The 20,604-nt window shown below is 44.3% G+C and overlaps 1 protein-coding gene across 1 annotated transcript in view; it reads right to left on the bottom strand.

Annotated features, from left to right (window-relative positions):
- LOC142767432 (uncharacterized) overlaps positions 1-20,604 on the bottom strand; it is a 299,364-nt gene that overhangs the window by 210,446 nt on the left and 68,314 nt on the right. The window contains exon 2 of the mRNA XM_075869083.1: positions 10,391-10,465. Within this exon, the coding sequence (XP_075725198.1) occupies positions 10,391-10,465 (75 nt within the window). The remainder of the gene's footprint in view (positions 1-10,390; positions 10,466-20,604) is intronic.

The following is a 20,604-nucleotide window of genomic DNA, read 5'->3' on the forward strand; positions in this document are numbered from 1 at the left end:
TAGGACAAAAAGCGCAGCGTATATCTTTGAGGTCATGCGACTTTTTGCTTTAGAAAAAAAAAACCTGCAGGTGCGCGCTGGTACAATCTACTTTGACCGCGCGTGCGTGCGCGCGTGTGTGTGCGTGTGCGTGTGTGTGTGTGTAATAAGACTTATTCATAATTATACACCTATTTGTTTAAGGGCGCATTATATGGGCCGGATTTCGCTGTCGCGTTCAACTCTTAAAGGCAAAGCTCAAATGTTTCCCTATTTTTCATACTACACGGGAAACTTTTTCAAGCCAAAGGAGATGTTCAGGCAAAGCAAATTCCACTTGTAACTATCAGGCTCACTCTATTATAGTAACACATTAGCTTCAGCATCCAAACATATACCTATATTGCAATCACTGCGACCAAATGAAACACATCAGCCAGCACTCCCACCTCCACCAACACGTCCCCCTCTGAAATATCCTCTACAGATTTCACAGTAATAAAATTACATTTGTGACATTAGAGTGAGAAGAAAGAGGAATAAAATGTTATTAAAACCGGCAAGATAGTTCACTTAACAAAGGCCTCCCACGTGGGCACGTCGTAGTCCTGTTCTCCACCACCTCGTGATCTTGTTCAGTTTCCCATATCTCTCGTAGCCAGCAATGTTGCCACAACGTTGCAACAACTTTCGAAATCTTAAACCAAAGGTGTGTCAGCATTCGGTGACTCTAAAGCAGCTGATTGTCGAGATGAGAATTACGCAGGACAGTGCGCTGTAAAAATGAGAGGGTCTCGGTATTAACATTTTTGTATTGGATCTAACAATCTCATGGCATGTGTGGAAGCAATGCTACTTGTGTCTTGCATGCCTTAAAATCTTTAATAGTGTAGGGGGCTACCAACAATAGATTGATAAAAGAAATTTTTGCTCTTCTGACTTATGTAGTGAGTCACCTTGATGGACTGGTAATTAAGCGCTGTCATTAGCTTCTTTAAGGAAACCATTTTTTAAGATCAATAATTACTTTCATAACTAGTTCAGGTTAACCTAAAGCGTGCGGACAAAATGGAGGCATACAAAGCTTACCGAAAAGGCTAAATAAAAGAGAGACAAAGTAGTCTGCGTGCGAATCCTCAAATGTGGAGAAAAATAAAGCTTTGGGGAATATAATGTGTTGGTGACTGACTTTAGCACATGACTGATAAACTTTTCTTAAACTAATTTAAAAAGATCATTACTAATTTGAAAAAGTAGTAGTCATGCAATGCCGTTACTTTAAGTGAGGTGTAATTTTGAATTTAATATTATCTGTTAACATAAACGTATACAGTAATCTAATGTGGCCTGCAATATTTAGATATTTCGAACACCATTATTGTTGTTTACTTTTGCTTTTTTTTTTTCACTCCACTGGCTTGGACCTCTCTAAAATCGGTCGTATTTATTGAAGAAAAAGCAAAACTAATCTGCTTCTTAAACTTGCTTTGCCATATCTGATCAACATCGACCACCCAATAAACATTTGCGTTTTGCACGCAACTACCAGATATGGAGATTCCATGCAACTAGGTTGTCTTTCTTGAAAGATGAAAAACGTGTGCTCTATCAAGCGAAGCTGGAATCGGAAACTATGTTCGCGACGCTGGGCCTAGCAGGAACATGAGCAGTTCTCGATCGAAACAGAGAACAGCGTTGCACTACGCGAGAAACCATGTCAGCTGCAGACGTCAAATACCGAATCGGCATCGATGCAAAGCGAAACAAACAACGCTGCAGTGATACAGGAAACCGAAATAAATGGTCATGGTCGAATGGTTAACCTTTAGAGAGAGTAAAAAAGGATAATTGTTGCGTCTTGGTTTCGAATAGGGCGTTCTTCAGAAAAATAGGTACACGAAAATATTGTGCTGACATTAAAGAGATTGTGTCACATAACTTCCGGTTTGTGCGTCGTTGTCGTCGTTCGTTGTGACTTGTAGACCACATTGCCAGCGACGAAAAATTGAGTAAGATTCAAACAATATAAAAGGTGCGCATTGTTATTTCAAATCAAAATTAAACACATAATTTCTCTTGATCAGCTGAACAAGCATCAATAAAAACAAAGAGGGAGACCAAATTTTATTACTTTTTCTTGCTGGATGCATTTTCGTGTTCCCTTATGAACCTGTAGCAGGTCTTTCGTTAATTTTCAAAATAATCGTATTACGGCGTAGTGGGCACCTAACTGTATTAGCAGTACGCATTCTATCATAGTTCGAAACGGTAATTTCTAAGCACAACCATTTGTTTACTTGCAGCACGGTTGAAGTTTGGACTGGAAACCGAATTACGTTAGAAGTAGGGAAGCCGATGCACACAGGTTCCGAGTACGCTCGTTTCCTTCTCAAAAGCGAAGCTCAAGCTTCCTCAAACTTTTCGCAGCAAATTCAACGTGCCTGGTTCAAATCCACGCACAGAGACGTTCCTAAGTATTCTTATTTTTACCCTATTCCTCGATGCCTAACAAGTAGCGTGTCTTTATTGGGCTTCCTGCGCCAAATATCTGCGACTGCGCAAGATTTTCAGGATGCCGACAAACATTTGTGGCACGTGCACTGAGTATCTCTTTTCGTTTTCTTATAACGATTCCAGTGAAACACTTTTATTTTCAGGTCAATCAAAGGGAGTGTTAAAAAAAAAAGAAACACCAATGAAATCTTTCGCCTTGATGAAACTTGTAGCACGAAAAACTAAACAACACGGAAGCAGCTAGTGACGACAAGACAGTGCGCATATTTTGAACAGCTATTGGTAGCGAGCGCATCGTCCCATTTTCACTTGCTTTATAGTGTTTCTTCGTGCGCTAGAAGTTTATTTTATGTGTCAATACTAGAGGCTGGAGAAATACGTGCGAGACATGTGCCTATGACAGGAAAGCAAATTGAAATGTTTTAGTTTAGGATGGTACAAGGGCGCCAGTGGTTACCGTAGAGACACTATCATTTTCCCGTTGGGCTAGCAGAACACGGTCTCTCCTTTTATCGTTCACCATGGTGAGTTAAGTCCCTACTGTCAGAGAAAACATGCTCCTGGGTTTTTTTTTGACATAGATTAAAAGGACCACACAGGAGCAAATAAGCGCTGATTGGTCAGAAAGGTCTTGGAGCCTTGAATTAACCTAGTCTAAACGCACAGGGTCAATTTCTTTTCAGTCCCTGAACACCTTAAAGGCCCCCGACCAGGTTTCAGCCTTTTAAGCAGCCAAAATAAATGCGTGTACTAGCCGCTCGCGATCTCCGGCCTGCTAAGATTTGCAAAGCTCGCCCTCGAAAGAGGTGAATTATCAGGTTGAATGCCGCTTGTCCTCCATCTCAAGGGCGAGCGCCACAACATGATGAAATTGACGTATACAACAAGGTTGATACTGTGTATGTCAATATATTACGTGACACTGAGAGGATAATTCGAGGTGACGTGTGTAATTTGTGCAATCTGTTGCCTGAATATAATTATGAAGGTGGATGGGAATACTAAAACGTAATTATTCACGTTAATATTTTGGGAGCACAGCTCCTTTGAACGTGGGTCTGTATACATCCTCTGAGGTATATAGTTGTAGTAGTAGGTAGTCACCTATAGTTTGGTTATTGCAGTGTTCACTAGATGACGGTACTTGTAGTTGATGAAAAGATGCGAGATGTTATAAAACTAGATGGCGGTACTTGTAGTTGAGGATGAAAGATGCGGGATGTCATAATAGGAAAGATGTCGCGTATGGCGCTTGTCATTGGTGGAAGGCAATCGTTACATTTAGTGTGACGACGCGCACGTAGGAGCATTATAATTAAATTCGTTCGCTGTTGGCGCGTGCTCGGAGTCGCCGGATGGACAAGGCTGCAGAGCGGCGAGCGTGCAAGTCGGTGGCAGAGCGCGGTCAGACAGAATCACGATGTGCGAGCCCACGAGGCAGAAGCGTACCGTGAAGCTGTGCGACGATGCCGCTAAGATCCTGCCGTACGACAGCGGGAGGCGAAAGTGGCACGGTATACACACACAGCATTTCTCACGTTTTTAAATGATGATCCACGCGGCGAATTACACAGAATATTTGTGGTTTACCGATGATTCTCTCAGGAGCTTCGCCCACTGATGATCATTCACCTTGTGGATATGCTGTAATTTTCTTTTAACTTCATATCGAGCTAGATGAGAGACTAAGGAACCTCTATTTTGCTTTCAATCGTCTCCTTACTGTTCTTGCGACGTGCTGGCGCCAGTCCTCACCAGTGCTTGTCTTGGCGTGTATTGGTGCACTTTCTTTCACAGCAGTCCCAGGGGTGCGTCTTTGTGTATCGTGGTAAGAATACAGGATTTATACTAGCCTCTCCGAAGGTGTGCGCAAAGAGGGATCTATGCCACCAGACACCTATTTCGAGTACTTGGGTCGCCTGCATTTTTTTTCTTTTTTTGATTGAATAGATTTTGAAGTCCTTGCCTAGGTATCTTACACCCAAACACATTAGCTGCGAGGCCGGTCGGACGTACATGAAGCGAATCTACAAACTCTTAATGGATCAGAAATAGGATATAATGTGGTGTTTCACTTATCAGAAACACAATGTGCTTATACAGCTCATAGTTATTAAGAACACTGGAATAATTTTTTTCTATACCTGTAAAAGACGAAATCAAAATAGGAGGTGAGCTTGGAACCGAAAGTACATTCCCAGAAATCAGACGGTTCACTATAAGCGGTATAACGAATCTACGTTACACCCCAAATAGACAGGTACTCCTCCGTTAAAATCAACAGGTGCTCCTCGATAACACTTTGACTCTGTTTATTTTTCCTGGGTGCGTCCGTATCTGAACATGTTCGTGTGAACTTGTGCGTCTGTGTGTTCGTGTGCGTCGCGAGTAACTCTGTGTTTGTCCGCACGTTCGCACACGTGCGAATGTGCATGCGTCAATAAGCAGTCTTACGAGACCATTGTTTCGTCCCTGTGTTTCCGTGAAGCCAAACTATTCTTACATACATTGGTGAGCAGTTTATTTTTATTTATTTACCCCTCGCCATGGGTAGGCCATTTGTCATGGGAACGATCCATTATATTTCCGTCCGGTTCTTGGAGGCCTCTAAACGGCTTCAATATACGGTTCACATTGTATACGCCTACTCGAGTAAAGAAGCACTGGAAACAACAGTTGCAACTCAGTCTGTTTAGAAGCTCGAGTGGGCGTGGAGCACGGGTGATTTACGGCGTTTTCCAAGCTGCCACGTAGTGTACTCTTCCGCACTTCCAATCTCCGAGGTGCGTAAAACACATCGTTGCTGTTGTACTTCTTGTGTTACGGCATTATTTATGTTTACAAACACTGAAGAGAAGACCCGTTCTGCCGGTCTGTTTTGAATATAGAGGTTTCCCTGCTTCGCATGAAACATACGGTCGTTGCTCGGACGCACCGAAAACTCGAGTTTATATACACATTGTCATTTGCGCTCTTGAATGTGCGCGCTTGCAAAGAAGCACGGCGTGGAAGAAGGAACTGCTGACGCGTAAGGTGGGGCGAACTATAAAAACATCGGGGTACAACAAACACCGGAATAGACTAAGAAACCTCGTTCTTTGCCTTCTCACTATTGCAAAGGATATATACAGACACTGTCAGTAGACGTTCGTTGCCTGCATATATATATATATATATATATATATATATATATATATATATATATATGCAAGCATGGTGGTGAACCTAGCCGTAGCGTTGCAAAATAGTCCAGTAGTAAAACACATCCGTGAGAATGGTAACAACGCAGCTGTCAAAATAAACGATTTAGTTGTTACCGTTCTCGCAGAGGATTTACTTGACTATATATACATACGTATTAGAGTGTGGCGGAAGAAAGACTAAAACAAACAACCAGGTGTTTCACAATGTGAATTGTGTAACCTGAGTTTCTGCAATACGAATTGCTTAGCGAGTAGGACCCGTAAAGCGGTGCTGACCAATTACAAAGGGCTTAGCCATATTTCTCCGTTCTCATCAGCCACCGCTATAATTTGTGGCGCAGTAGGTACCACGAAAGCGTACCTGCGTTAGTAGCTCCAAGAGAGTTTGTAGCAGGTTTTACAAATGCTCCACACACATTGAGCTTTCACTGTAGCTGTGCTGTGCTTCCCGCCTAAGACTGACCTTTTTTTTGTAACTTTGCTTTTATGAACTACATTGTTGGCGGTAGCACAGTTTGCGAGAATACATTGCGCTGGCAAGTGCAGAGAAATGGGGAAGTACACAAATGCGATCCTAGAGTGTTCACCGATCACATGCCTATTGATATGCGTCATTTTGCAACAACCGACTTTCTCTTCGTTGTTGCCTTCTGGGCCATCAGTCGCTTTGAATGCGGCAATTTAATTTTTTTAGGTCACTCGTCATTTTCTGTTGCTAGGTTTCATTACTGCATTTAATTGCAACGTTTCGTTGTTTCACGCACAATCATCGTAATTGCCGCAGTTCTCTTAAATTCAGGAACCTCAAAACAAACTGCAGAAAAGAACTTACACCACCTCCCACTAAAGGAAACCATAATCAGCATGCAAAGTAGTGCAGGCGTCGACCTTGCCCGATGTTAACGCGTGCTTGCAAGTGGAAAACAGCATGATTATGCATTCATGGTGTGCTTAAAGAAGCTTATGTTGCTGTTACTCGCCCTGAATTCTTGTTAGAGCAAGCCGCGTGAATTCAACGCCACGCCACGCGGGAGCTAGCACGTGCATTCATGGCTCGTCTGAATATTCTCCTTCCCCGACGCTATCACATGATTGCTGTGAGAGGGTCAAGGGTAGAGGCCACAGCTCCTTACACTGCACTTACGCAGGCTCGAACGCGATAGCGCGTGCCAGCGCGTTCTCACTATAGCATATGACGCTTTTGTTCATGCATCGCGCATCTGCAGAATCTCGTTCCCTGAAGCCATCCCATATTTGCTGAGAGAATGTGAAGAGGAGAAGCCACGGCGTCTCATCCAGCCCCTTAAATAAGAGGAAACACGCTAGCACGTGAGCACGTTGCGGCAGTGCTTGGGCCAGCTGTCTCGCACCCGCAGTAAGAGTGGTCACACAGCCCACGGAATAGAACTTTGCCATAAGCTGCTTCCCACCTAATGATGTGATTCACTTGTGGTCTTGAATTATCTTTTCCGAATGCCACGAAGCTCACTCTTTCCTGGACTGTGCGAAATAGTGCTTCCGTACTTTTGCATTGAGGTGCATTTGCAAAACAGTGATACTATATTTGTGAAATTTGGCCCTAAAACAAACAACATTACTGTTTCTGCATGAGAAACACAGTGGACGCATTCACATTTACACGGATGGGTCGGTCACTTCAACAAGTTCAACAGGCGCAGTGGTAATTCCGGAGAAATTCATCACGATAAAGTTCAGGACCTCGCATCTGACATCATCCACGGCGGCAGAACTCGCCGCCCTTCGTGCCGCTCTGGAGTTCCTAGTTGAAGTACCGCAATAGACATGGTCAATATTCTCCGACTCCAAAGCAGCTCTCCAGGGCATTGCCTCGCCATATCGTCATGGACCAAACAAATAGCTAATTGCTGAAATACGACTGCTTCATCACCGGGATATACAGAAACAACATGACATAGCGTATCAATAGATACCAGGCCACTGCAGCATTGATGGAAACGACCGTGCAGATGAAGCAGCCCGAACTGCTCATGATGATGCCCCTTGTGTAGCTATACCATAATCAAGAACGGACGCCGCTGCAAGGCTTCAATCACTTGCACGAGAACTGACACTCGCTCAGTGGAATTCACCGGCATTCACCAACGTCCGCCTTCATAATTTGGACCCACACCTACAGCTCCGTCTTCCATCAGGAATAACCAGAACAGAGGAGACAGTTTCGTGCAGTCTGTGGATTGGGGTGACCTTTACGAATGCTTATTCGTTTCGAATCGGAATGGCCAGCAGCCCGACATGTGACAACTGTGGCTGCGCAGAGACTTTCTCCCATCTTCTCTGCGAGTGTCCTCGCTTCAGCGTGCCAAGAAAAGAACTGTCGAAAGCTTTAGATAGAATAGACAATCGCCAATTGTCGGAAGAAAGGGTATTAGGACACTGGCCGAGACCGTCCCCTGCACGCAAGGCATTGAGAGCGTTGTTGCGCTTTCTGCGGGCAAGTGGTCTTAGAGACAGACTGTAAGCAGCGTCGTGGATCGTCTGATGACCTTCTCTCTCCTTTTTTTACAACGCCTCTTTTCTCTCATCCTTTATCCCCTTTACCCCCTTCCCCAGTACAGGGTAGCCAGCTGGTCTGAGAACTGGCTAACCTTCCTGTCCTTCCTCATTTGTTCCTCCTCCTCCTCCTCCTCCTCCTCCTCCTCCTCCTCCTCCTCCTCCTCCTATATCTGTACTTTTGTACTTCTGCATCAAAGTGCACTTGCAAAATACATTTCTTTATTTGCAGTGAAATGTTTGAAATGTACCTTTACCATGTATCAGTTATAATGCGATACTGCTCTGACTACAAGTATCTGGTACTTTTTTGTGTCAGAAATGAGCTTGTTCCTAAGGGGTAACGAAAGACTGTTTGGCTAAGGCAAGCAAAAGCACACCACCGGTCGCAGAGAAGCTGTGAAGGGTTCCCCACATGCACAAAATGAGCCATAAGGTTAGGCATGCAACGCAGTGACCGCAAATTTGTGGAGGTAGTATTATCGTGCCCTGAGTTTAATCATGATGAACATGCACATTTAGGTATGATGAGCGTGTTGAGCATGTCCCACTTAGCGCAAATGACCTGCTGAGTGCGTCACGGACTGACGTCAGCACTCCCCAAGTGGTGTCTTACACTCTTTCAGGCATGCTGCGCTTCTCGCATCGAATAAAGCACAGCAATGGAAATGCCTGGTCGTTCAAAGAACACTTGAAGCTCACGCTCACTTGGGATCGATAGACTAAATCGAGAGTCATCAAGCATTCATTACTTAAGAAGTTTAGTCCATCTGAAAAAAAAAACTGCCTGTGGGTAACGATGGAAACTAGGGGTGTTCCTTCGAGGGAAATTTTGTTAATTGGATTTTGCATGCAGACCGGGGATGGTGAGTTGGCGAATGAAATTACGCTCTAGAAGGGCAATTTGAGGTACGTCCTCAATTTTCCCATACCGCACAAACGAGTGCCGTTCGGAGAAAATTGCCCGTAAAATAGAGATTCTCAGAGTCCGCGAAAGCTGAAGGATACATGTGTGCTAAAGCCTTCGTGGTTTTTGTAACGTTTGTTATATTTTATAACAGCTATTTTTGTTTCTTGCCTTTTTTTTCTTATAATCTGTTGAAAAACCGGAAGTTTACCTTCATTTTTACGAGATCAGGTACTTCGCATTCAAAGGCAGTTATCGTTTGTAGAGCTCTAAACTCACTCTCAAGACATCTTAAGTCTAAGCACAGCCGAAGTTAGATGCAGTGGGCCGTCTTTCGACCGAGAAATTTAAACTATGAAACCTTGAGCAATCTAGCTTATCTGGACTCTGATTGTACAATCCATTATTTGGATTGACCTCCTATATCAGGCAGTAGTATTTAGCGGTTTCTATCATTTGCGATATTCTACTTACCCATCGTTATCGACACAAAGGCTAGCACTATATCGGTAAAATCACTCGCGGTATATAAGCACAGCTTTTGTAGTTCTGCTCAGGAGTGTGCTGTCACTTAGTCAAAAATCACAAACACTTCTCCTTTGATAAGAGCATGTACTGCTTTTCCCAATACTCATGCTATTCAAAGCGTTGGGGTAACCATCGTCGTTATAGGCGCATAACACGGGTGACCAGTCACGTCAAGTGGTTCAGCCATCACACGGAACGGCGCCTTTGACGACCGTCGTTGCTCACAGCAACGACTCCACCACACTTGGCATTAAAGCCGGAGGAAGAGACAAATTCTATACGTACGCCTACTCCCCGAACACTTCGTACCATAGCCTGCCCCGTCGCAACGTCTACAAGAGGATGGGGGAGTAAAAAATTAAGACACACTTCTTCCCACACACGCAGCTACACTCTTTAACCTGACTTCTCGTACCAGAGTAGAAGACTCTGGCCATTTCTTTCATCTACACCAATCGGTAAACTCGCCTCAACGCCATCTCGTTTTCTACCCGGCGGGTAGGGACGGTGCGCCATCTATCACAATTTTTTTTCTGAACTGTTAAGGAGAACGTAAGCTCGGATAGAATTTTATCCCATAACGTTGTCATACAAAACGTCATAGCAACGACGCATTTTGGTTTACAGGGTTCCTCTTATTGCTGATTCCATAAAAAATAACACGATGTGGAATACGCAATTCCAGGTACCTAGTGCATTATATGTTTTTAGTTACTTTTGTACTTACCGACGGAGATGTGCTGCTTCATTTTGCCAGCTTCAGGTATGGCACTTGTCCCGCAGTAAAACACAACATTTGAGCCTGATAACGAAATAAAAAAAAATGTTACATTAGGACTATTTTATTATAAAAAAACTTACATAAAACTAACATGCCAACTATAAGCACCTGCTCTCCAGCCATGGCTATTTGACCATGAGATTTCTTTAAGGAAATTTTAAACCTTCTTTCTGTTAATAAGACCTGTAATTTTGTGGTGTAGTAATAAGTTGTAGAGCGTCACAATGCATAACAATAGTATAGTTGTGAGGCACATAATAGTGAGAAACTGCGCATTACTTTCCGCCACCTGGGGATTTTTAACATGCATATGTATATCTGAGTTTACGGGCTTTCTTCACACTTTATTTCCTTATAAATGCCGCCATCATGTATAGCTGAGAACCCAACCGACGCCCACGAGTTTGGCAACGTGGCATCTTTTGGGCTACGGCAGGCTGTCATGTTTTGTGTTTCGATGAAACCGAAACGACTTCAAACACAAAGTTCTCTGTTATGTGGGAAGTGGTAAGTTGTCAATAAAAGATCGAGAGTAAGAAGTGCACAATATGTTTCAGTACTTTTAAACCAATCGATAACGGACCTACACGAAGCGCTTTCAATTTTAGCATAAGCCCCACATGAAGGGCCGAAAATTAATCATACTTACTGCAAATTCCCTGAAGCTACTCCGTCTGCTTGCGCAAACTTCGTGGCTTCACCACTATACTGTCGAAAAAAAAACGTAACTTTGTTCGGATAGCAGAAATAATTTTATACAGTAAGAATGATGATAAAGTTGATTCGAAAATTATTTGCCAAGATTTTATCAATAAATTGACAAAGAAAAAACATACGAAAACATTTTTAGATATATTAAGATGACATTCACGTACACCGGCCTCTCATAGTTTCCCTCCATCAAAATGCGACCTCCACAGCTGGCATCAAACCCACGACTATCTATCTGGCCAGCCGCCGCGTACTATAACGACTTTACCACCGTGCCTAACCTAAAAACATTGGCCGCATGCTCAAGGCATGAGCAGTTCTCTGGCGCTTCTAAAGCTTCCAAGCATCTCAGGATGATAATATAAACGTTTTTATTTCAAGTGATAGCGTCCACAACAGCGAACATGATCCTTCTCTGATGTATTTTTGTTCAAAAACGTTCCAATTTTTCACATGGCTATATGGCAATCAGTAACACTGGTGCCAATAACTCAAGAAAATTAGGCCATCGCGGTGACTCTTCTGATCTAAAGGGCAAACAGGTGTTCACGATAGTAGAGGCAGAAAGTCACAGTCCTAGACAAAGAAAAAAAACAAGGAGCAGAAACCACTGCCGGGACCTTCATTAGGTTGCCTCAGTTTCTGAATAATCACATTACGCAGTCATGCTGTATAAGCATATTCAACAAGCATCAGACTCTCGCATCCACATTGGCCAGTGCGTCATCCTCCGATGGCATGATCCGGCAGTCACCATTGCGTCAAATTGACCTCTTTTCTGTTTTTTTTTTTGTTATCCTCGAATTTGTCTTGACACAAGGCGTTCTGCCATGTGGCACGCCAAGTTTCCACTAGCTCTTCCGTTCACCGCTGCAGTTCTGCGCTTGAACTTGAGCACATATCTACGCAAGTTCAGAACAGAAATGCATGTAGAAGACCATCCATCACAGCCACGCAACCACTGGCGCACTGAGGAGGTGGCACACCACGCCTGTGTCACCTCTTCCCTCCCCCACCCCCCGAAAAAAGTCTCACCGTAAGATAACCATCTGCCTGCCTCGTTCCCGACTACGAATAAAAAGGTGACCCCTACCCCCCCCCCCCCCGGAAAAAAATTTCTGCCTACGCACAAACACAAAAATATAAATTTTTTCAGTGGTACTTCTATCGATTTACTAAACTTCAACAAACAGGCTGTTTTGGGGATTTTCGAACACTGGTTAGGTAAGTTTCATGTTGACTGACATTTTTTCTAACGGTAAAATTATTATATGCTTTATCAAACGCGAAAAGTGAATGACGGGTTCGGCCCCTAGCGGACGTAAATAAGAGTGAATAAAAATTAGCATGATGTGATGTTCGCGGTTCTCGGCCTTCCTCACCTCAAAAATGGCAAGAATTTATGACGTTTCCTTAACTTCATCAAGACGTCACCGCATGGCATTCACGCTTAGTATAAAACGGGCTAATCACGGAGGCCATGTAAAAACAGGTAACATAACTATCTCTTGCAATGCCATTGATCCGGAAGGCAGTGCCTAAGAACATTAAGTGCAAAAAGTGTTTGGAGGGGGGCAAGGTGTAAGGGTTAACGCATGTACCGAGGAAGAAAAAGAGACTTTAGCCTCAAAGTCGTCTCAGACAAATGCGTAAAAAATCTTTCGAGGGTCTTTTTTTTTTCATAGCCAAACGTTCGTGATGCAATTCGGCACTACGACGCGGTCAATCCCAAAACTTCAACGACAGGCGCTTGACGCAATGTCAGTATTGCGCCCAACCACGCGGTTACCTGTCAGACACACGCGAATCTTGTGGTGAGGTAAGCACCTCAAGTTCGTGAAATGCGGTCAGCCGCAGACAGATGAGACTGAGGGGAGGATCCGAACGGGCTAGGCGTACGAAGCGAGGAAGATTCACAGGCAGGAGGCAGTCGCATTTCGTCGCAGCAGGTCGATTTCGACAGGCCACTATCCAGCTCCACTTTTCTTAAGAAAGCGCTCCGTGGCGTTCGGGGAATAGGTTTCTAAAAATAACGAGCCCGAAGTGCGTACAGCGCCTTCGGTTTCACGCAATAGGTTGGCGTCAAGTTATTCGTGACGCGCCCCGCCGTGGTGGTCTAGGGGCTAAGGTACTCGGCTGCTGACCCGCAGGGCGCGGGTTCGAATCCCGGCTGCGGCGGCTGCATTTCCGATGGAGGCGGAAATGTTGTAGGCCCGTGTGCTCAGATTTGGGTGCCGTTAAAGAACCCCAGGTGGTCTGAATTTCCGGAGCCCTCCACTACGGCGTCTCTCATAATCATAGAGTGGTTTTGGGACGTTAAACCCCACATATCAATCAATCAAGTTATTCGTGACGCGATGGTGGCGTTTCTGAAAAGAGTGGTCCGTTTTACTCGCCGCTCTCATTGCTCTCTCTCTCTCTCAATATTGAGAAACGGAGACTTCGAGTCGGATATCTGTGAAAGTTGCAGGTTCTGGAAATGAGCTTTCAGCTGTGCTTCTGACATAAACTAGAGTTTAGCAGTATCTCTAGCTATTTAATTTCTCGCTTCAGTCAGCTTTCGTTTTGTCGTAGTCATTGCATGCTAAGCGAAAAGCTAACATTTAAGACGTGTCGTTGATGGCCTCTCATCAAATGGTCATGGTAGTGTTCGAACAGGCGGAGTTAGTCTGGCCTAAATAGCCGGCCAATATTTCACCTCAGCTTCTCCTGAATGACAGCGGTTCGTGACCAAATAATCCCCATTACTCTGCGAGAGTGCACGAGATGTTAGGAGACTTCGCCAGACTTTGGCGAGCCCCGCCTAAAAGCTTGCGTTACCTTCCTCGAGCGAGCACTGACGTCGCATCAAGATGTCACCGACTAACATGATCGACAGGCCTAAGGCAAGCCTATTTCCATTGACAGTGCGTCCCCACGTGAGGTTCTGAAAGGTTCCGTGGAAAGGGGGATAAATAATGAAATTGACCTAAAATGTCAAAGTAATTTGTAGATTCTCAGACGGAGGATCATTGCGTCTTCCAGAAAATCTTGCTCTTACATGCTTCTTCCTCACGTTTTGTTCTCACGCATAAGTCTTCACGCAATTTCAGGCAGGCAGCTGGCTTTTGCTTTCAGATGTTAGAAGGTAAACTGCTGTCGTTTTTTTTCTTTCTGATCTATCTGTACAATTTTAGCGTTCGATAGCGTAGTTATTCTGAAATCCTCTCAAGGGGAAAACTTTTCTCGAAATTTGGACCTTATTCTCAAAAAAATTCTTTATTCTCAAACAAAGGACGAATAGTACTCATCAATTAAGCGCGAAGAAAGGATAAATGGCCGTTTTCGCAACAGCACAACGCATTTATCTTCGTCATGCAGAGGCTGATAGACGCAGAGAAACATGCTGCCCTTAGGAAATTCAGCCGAGACGTGGCCTTTACCGTACGCAAAAGAGCGTTCACACGTCCTTGGTTTTCCTTAAGGTCATCCCTAACGAGATAATATTCCTGTTTTCTATTTCTCATATTACTCTGCAAATACGTTGCATACCATTAACAATTTGAAGCTGCATAATGCAACTTTCGAATAAACAGAAGCCTAAAAAGGTTATAACGATTACCCCACGCGAGAAACCGAGTGAAAAGTTCCGCACTTCGCTCGGGCACGAAATCTTTACTCTGCAGTCCATACTCATTATACGTCTAGCTTTGCAACAGAAGAGGTTTCCCCTATATAAGAAAGAGAAGAGTATGTGTTGCATTTTTGGTAGAATCTTGACATTTTATGAATCTATTTAGGGAGACTGCGTAGCTCCTCTTTGTGTCCCGTGATTCCCTAACGAGAATGTAAACACCTCCGAAGGTATTTCACGCCTGCTTTTAAATAGTCTTAAAATTGGTGACTACTCATCAATTATCGTGTTGTGTCCAGGCTTCCCAAAAAGGGTCGAATGACACCTCATAGCCTCTATGTGTGAGAGGTGTATGAAAGAAGTTGCTCTGTCTGTAATGACACACACACACAAACACACACACACACACACACACACACACACACACACACACACACACATGATATATGACTACTGGAAATAAGCGTTCATTTAAAGGCTTGTTTTCTTTGTTAAACACAATAATAGTAACATCAAACAAACAATTATGGCCCCGCCACGGTGGTCTAGTGGCTAAGGTACTCGGCTGCTGACCCGCAGGTCGCGGGACCAAATCCCGGCTGTGGCGGCTGCATTTCCGATGGAGGCGGAAATGTTGTAGGCCCGTGTACTCAGATTTAGGTGCAGATTAAAGAACCCCAGGTGGTCAAAATTTCCGGAGCCCTCCACTACGTCGTCTCTCATAATCAAATGGTGGTTTTGGGACCTTAAACCCCACAAATCAATCAATCAATCAATCAATCAATCAAACAGACAATTATGTCAAGGTTGTCTAATAGATCTCGTAAAAATATAACTCGTTATTCAGCACTGCTCGTTTACTCCTCTGTAATAGGAACTTCATCTGTAGCAAGAAAAAAATAAATTCTCTGCCAATTAAATTTTCTGACTTATGTATAATGCCCGCTGTGCGCCCATCCATTGTGAAAGGAGCGTTTACTCTAACGAGCACACCAAGTATTTGCGAGACAAGCGCCGGCTCATAATAATCAGGGAAGCGCATAACATTAGTCTAAATGGCGTCTGCTCTGCAAATGAGCAACAAAGGTAGCTTACGCGAGGATTAAAAACAGAGTAAGGTATTAGGCAAAGAATAGGAATCATGCTCTACGTATTCTTGGCACATGTGGTGCTAACCATCAGCAAGAGCAGTTTTTTCTTTCCCATTCCTTCAATGAAACAGTTTCCTTAGGCAGTACAGGCATGGTTAGCTAAGGCGCGACTCGTGTCTTCTTCTCGGCATACTTTCATATTGTGCCGTCCAAGTTATCCACCGAAAAAAAAATGTCCGAAAAGGCATGGGAATAGCTGAAGTGACGAATAAACTAGAGTAAGATGGTCGTTGTGGGTCGGTGTCGTTACCGAGAAAAGACGTACTTTTCCCACCTGGCTTACGATTTTTTGTCATTCATGGACGGCAATAAAAAAAGCCATCTCAATTTGCGCCAAGACTCGTCATCCATTAGCCTGCATGAAGTTTCCATTTTCAGAGAGCTTCCAAGTATAATTTTTTAGGCATCGTCTGGTTTTGAGGACAGCGTACGAGAAACGAACAGAGAGCTGACGGTGAAAGAAGGAGACTAGAACTTCATGAGAAAAGAGAGATATGAAAGATAAAAAAAGAATGGACGAAAGGCAAGAAACAAAATAAAATTAGACTTGGGCGGTCAGTCATTCGCTTAGAGGGCTGCTGACAATGAAGACAATATACATATAAGAAAACAATGAACGAAGAAGCCATCAAATAAAAGAGATATGAAAGATAACAAAGATATGCCGCACCCATGACAAGGAGCCCCATGTGTTGCTAATCATGAGCAGTCCTTGTTAGGACGCAGCGCTTATTGCATGGGGCAAGGGCAAGCTTTTTCAGCGCAAATGAATTCATCACTGGATGAAGAAGGTAATGCGCACCCCTGCGCCAGACTTTGTTAGGCTCGTTCATAACAGCTCTGCTTCATCGCTAAAAGCTTAACTGTGGTCTTCTCGGTAAGATTATGAAAACAAAGTCACACTTTCAGCGGAAGGGTGAAATGATGAATGCAATAGCATTAAATTGATATTTAAAATATGGGTAGCAGTTCCATGAAGAATCAGACTTCGCGTAACTCTAGAAATAGACGACATCAGTGAATACGACCGCTCCGGGTACTGCAGTGGCTTTCGTGTTATCTGTCACCTCAATGCGATTGAAGCGGTGATAGCACTCATCCGTGCTATCTCCCCCTGAGCGACGGAGCTCCAACAGACAGCCTTTCATGCTTACTGAACCCAAGTCGCAGCTTATAGAGCGCACGTTGCGCAGGGCAATACCACAAGTTTTGGCTTAAGAGAACATGACCAGGGACGCCGATGGTAAAAAGGCAGCTCAGGTGTCTCTATAACTGCTATCGCATAACGTTGACTACGTGAAGAAACACGCAGCCACACTGCGACGTTCTCTGTATCTTCCTTTTGTCGGTCATCATCTGTCTGAAATGGCCTACCCTGCTATATTGTCGAAAACACCTGCTTATCTTCATTTCCTCCCAAATTTAAAATTTGGCATGTCTCAATAAATGCATTATAGACGCTGTACATGTATGGTAGCCACTATATGTGACCCCCGTCCATTTGTGTGATATTTTCCTGCGAGGTCTTTAAGGAAAATAATATGAAGTGAAATGGAATTACGAGTGCAACTCCGAAATACAACAGCTAATACAACAGTTCAACAATACGGCACTACGGCCCCTTTAGTCATCCAGTATAGTGAAAATTCAAAGCGCACGAAAAAATATTGAAACAGCAGGCATACGTGCGCACACACAGACTGCGCTGGAGCTGCCCTGTGTGTTGATTGATTGATTTGTGGGGTTTAACGTACCAAAACATATGATTATGAGAGACGATGTAGTGGAGGGCTCCGGAAATTTTGACCACCTGGGGTTCTTTAACGTGCGCCCAAATCTGAGCACACGGGCCTACATTTCCGCCTCCACCGGAAATGCAGCCGCCGCAGCCGGGATACCCTGCGTGTGTGTGTGTGTGTGCGTGTGTGTGTGTGTGTGTGTGTGTGTGTGTGTGTGTGTGTGTGTGAGTGTGTGTGTGTGTGTGTGTGTGTGTGTGTGTGTGAAAAAAGTTGGTTAACTAAACAGCTTTGAAATACAGAATTGGTGCAAACGTTAGCAGGACAAAGACAAAAGTAAATTGGTATCGAATTTTCAGGACATAAATCTTTCTAGCTCATTTATAAAACAAAGTTTTGCTTTGAAAGCATGCTGGATGATGGGTCATCCTTGTGCCATCTGCCCGGCTACATCACCGTATAGAGACACAACGATCAATGCCCTCGGAACGAGCTCTACGAGTGATCTGCGAACGAAAATGATTCATGCCACTGCAATATAAATCAGCTGCGAGAACTACGGTAACGTGAAAGCACGGCCGACCTGGCATACGCGGTGATTGATGGTGTAATTAGTGTCAAGCGCACTACGTCACATTCAGCGGAATAAATGTGTTTCAGGTTATGCTAGGCTCACCACTATTCGTCATTGCACCCTACGCAAGCCGCTAACGCACATCATCGCAATTCAATCAATTTTCCTAGATTTAGATTCGGGTTTATGCCTGCGGAACGTGTTATCAGTGTTCCGTTAGCAGGACGTGCAAATAATTTATTTGTGGAAGTACAAATTTACAGTAGATCTGTACGTGTTCCTTTCACCAGTTTCTACATACTTTTCAACTGTTTTACCTGTTTTGTAGCGTTAGCTACACTGGCCTCACTGAGCCGATTTCGCATGGCACTGGTCAGCGCATGCGCAATGATACTCCGCCACCGCCGCGCGTGGCTCGCCGCCAGTGTGCGCGCAATTCGATGCGCTGCGCAGACGATCAGTGGTGTCACGCACCGGAGCCGACACCTCCCTCGCACTCGGCCACGGCCGCGCACGACTCGCCGCCGCCGGTGTGCGCTTTCCAGAAGAGTGCCGTCATAGCCTTAATAGACATATGGACGCAGACGCGCGCGCCTTTCCTGTGCAGTCGCCATCTGACACTGCGCTGGAGCTGCTTGATAGCGCCTCTGACTGGCGTTTGCCACTGTGGTATAGTCATGGAGAAGGAGAGTGCAAATGCTGCTCAACAGTGCAGTAGAGCAGAGAAGCTTGACTCATCGGATCCCGAAGTAGTTGCCCAGCAAAATAAATATACATGTGCCACATAATACGTATACCATGTGTGTGTGTCATTGGAACAGCTGTAAGCTTGATATCTGGAAAGCTAAGAATAAGCAGCTGAACCTTTGCTAGCTCTACGTATATCCTGGCATAGCTGAGCTAAGCCACTGTCATTTTTGCGGTAGATTTTTTATTATTAGATGTGGCTCATTTGAAGCAATATGGTGCGCTTCGAAGCACGCGAGTGTTGGTTCAGTTCTTTACCGTGGCTGACGGATTACGATTGAGGGCGAAAGAGAGAAGGAATATAAGGATGGTTGAGAGGGTTAATAACCTAAGTCCACTTTGTGACCCTCCAATCGAAGAGAGAGAAATAAGGTAATAATAAAGAGGGGAGGAGATGTACATAGGACACCACACATAGTGTAGTGTTTCAGAGAGGGTCGCTCAGTGATGCTGCCTTCAAGAATCGTAGAAGGGCTCGTGTACTTTTCTAGGCTGACGTACTTTCTAAACGATGAGCCTTCTAAAAAGCACGTTTACTAGGATATATGTACATACAAAAAAATACCTCGTGCTAAATGTTCCTCAGCAGCCTTCCACTAACTACCTAGAGCGCTACATTATAATACACCGCTGAGTGCACAGTTTAAGCACGAGGTTTTTTTCTTCGTTTCAGTATGCCCACGGCCAGGCTTAAAGAGTGGCACGAGAGAGTGCGCGAGTGCCACTCCTAACCCGGCCGTGGAACGCCTGGCTCAAGTGAGGACGGCAATACTGCAAATATATGAGGTTAGAGAGAATAAGGTTTCGCCACAGCACTCACATTTGTTCGCTCGTGATGGTGCTGGTCAAAGCAGAGGACAGGTTTCTCTCAACAGAGGCAGTCCTCGTGTGCCAAACTAGACGGCCGTTGCAAGGTAAGGTGGTTAATGAGCTAATAGAGTTCCTACGTCTCAGTCGCTTATTTGAGGGAGGATGAAGACCGCTGGCTAGTCCACGAACTTCCTTTTAGGAATGTATGAGATACGCACTACAGCGGATACAATTTCTTTAGGATAACAAGCAAGCAGTTTTCTGTACTGTAAACGTTTCTGCATTCTTCCGTTTTTTTCTCTCATTTGCAGCACTTAGAAAAAGATATCTTTGTAATAATAAATATTCGTAAATACAGCATAGACGTGTCGAAGCTTCAGCAGTGATCACTGTCGGAACCTCTCCAGTTCAAAGTATGCGAGTCATTTCGTAGGCGAAACTGTTGACAGTACGATCGCGCACACACCCACTCTCTATCAAAGCCACCTAGAAAAAAAAATATTTTTCTAGTTGGCTTTAGCTCTATGATGTGCCTCCGTACAAATTTGTTGCGCCATGCCACTACACAACTAAGTCTAACAGTGAAGCATGCTTTGAAGGGAATTACAATGTGTTTAAGTGCAAATGACTGTGTAGCGGCTCCAACAGCGCTCTTTTATATTCATCGCATGTGCTGTATAGTCAGGTGAGCGTATACACTAAGCCAAATTACATTATGAATTGCCGACGGGCGCCTTTGCATCTACAAAGCGAATAACGCATTAGCGAATTTCTATAAATATCCGAAGTGTCGTTAGCGGGGCTTGTTAGTACAATGG

Source organism: Rhipicephalus microplus, chromosome 7, assembly GCF_043290135.1.
Source record: "Rhipicephalus microplus isolate Deutch F79 chromosome 7, USDA_Rmic, whole genome shotgun sequence".
Taxonomy (NCBI): Eukaryota; Metazoa; Arthropoda; class Arachnida; order Ixodida; family Ixodidae; genus Rhipicephalus; species Rhipicephalus microplus.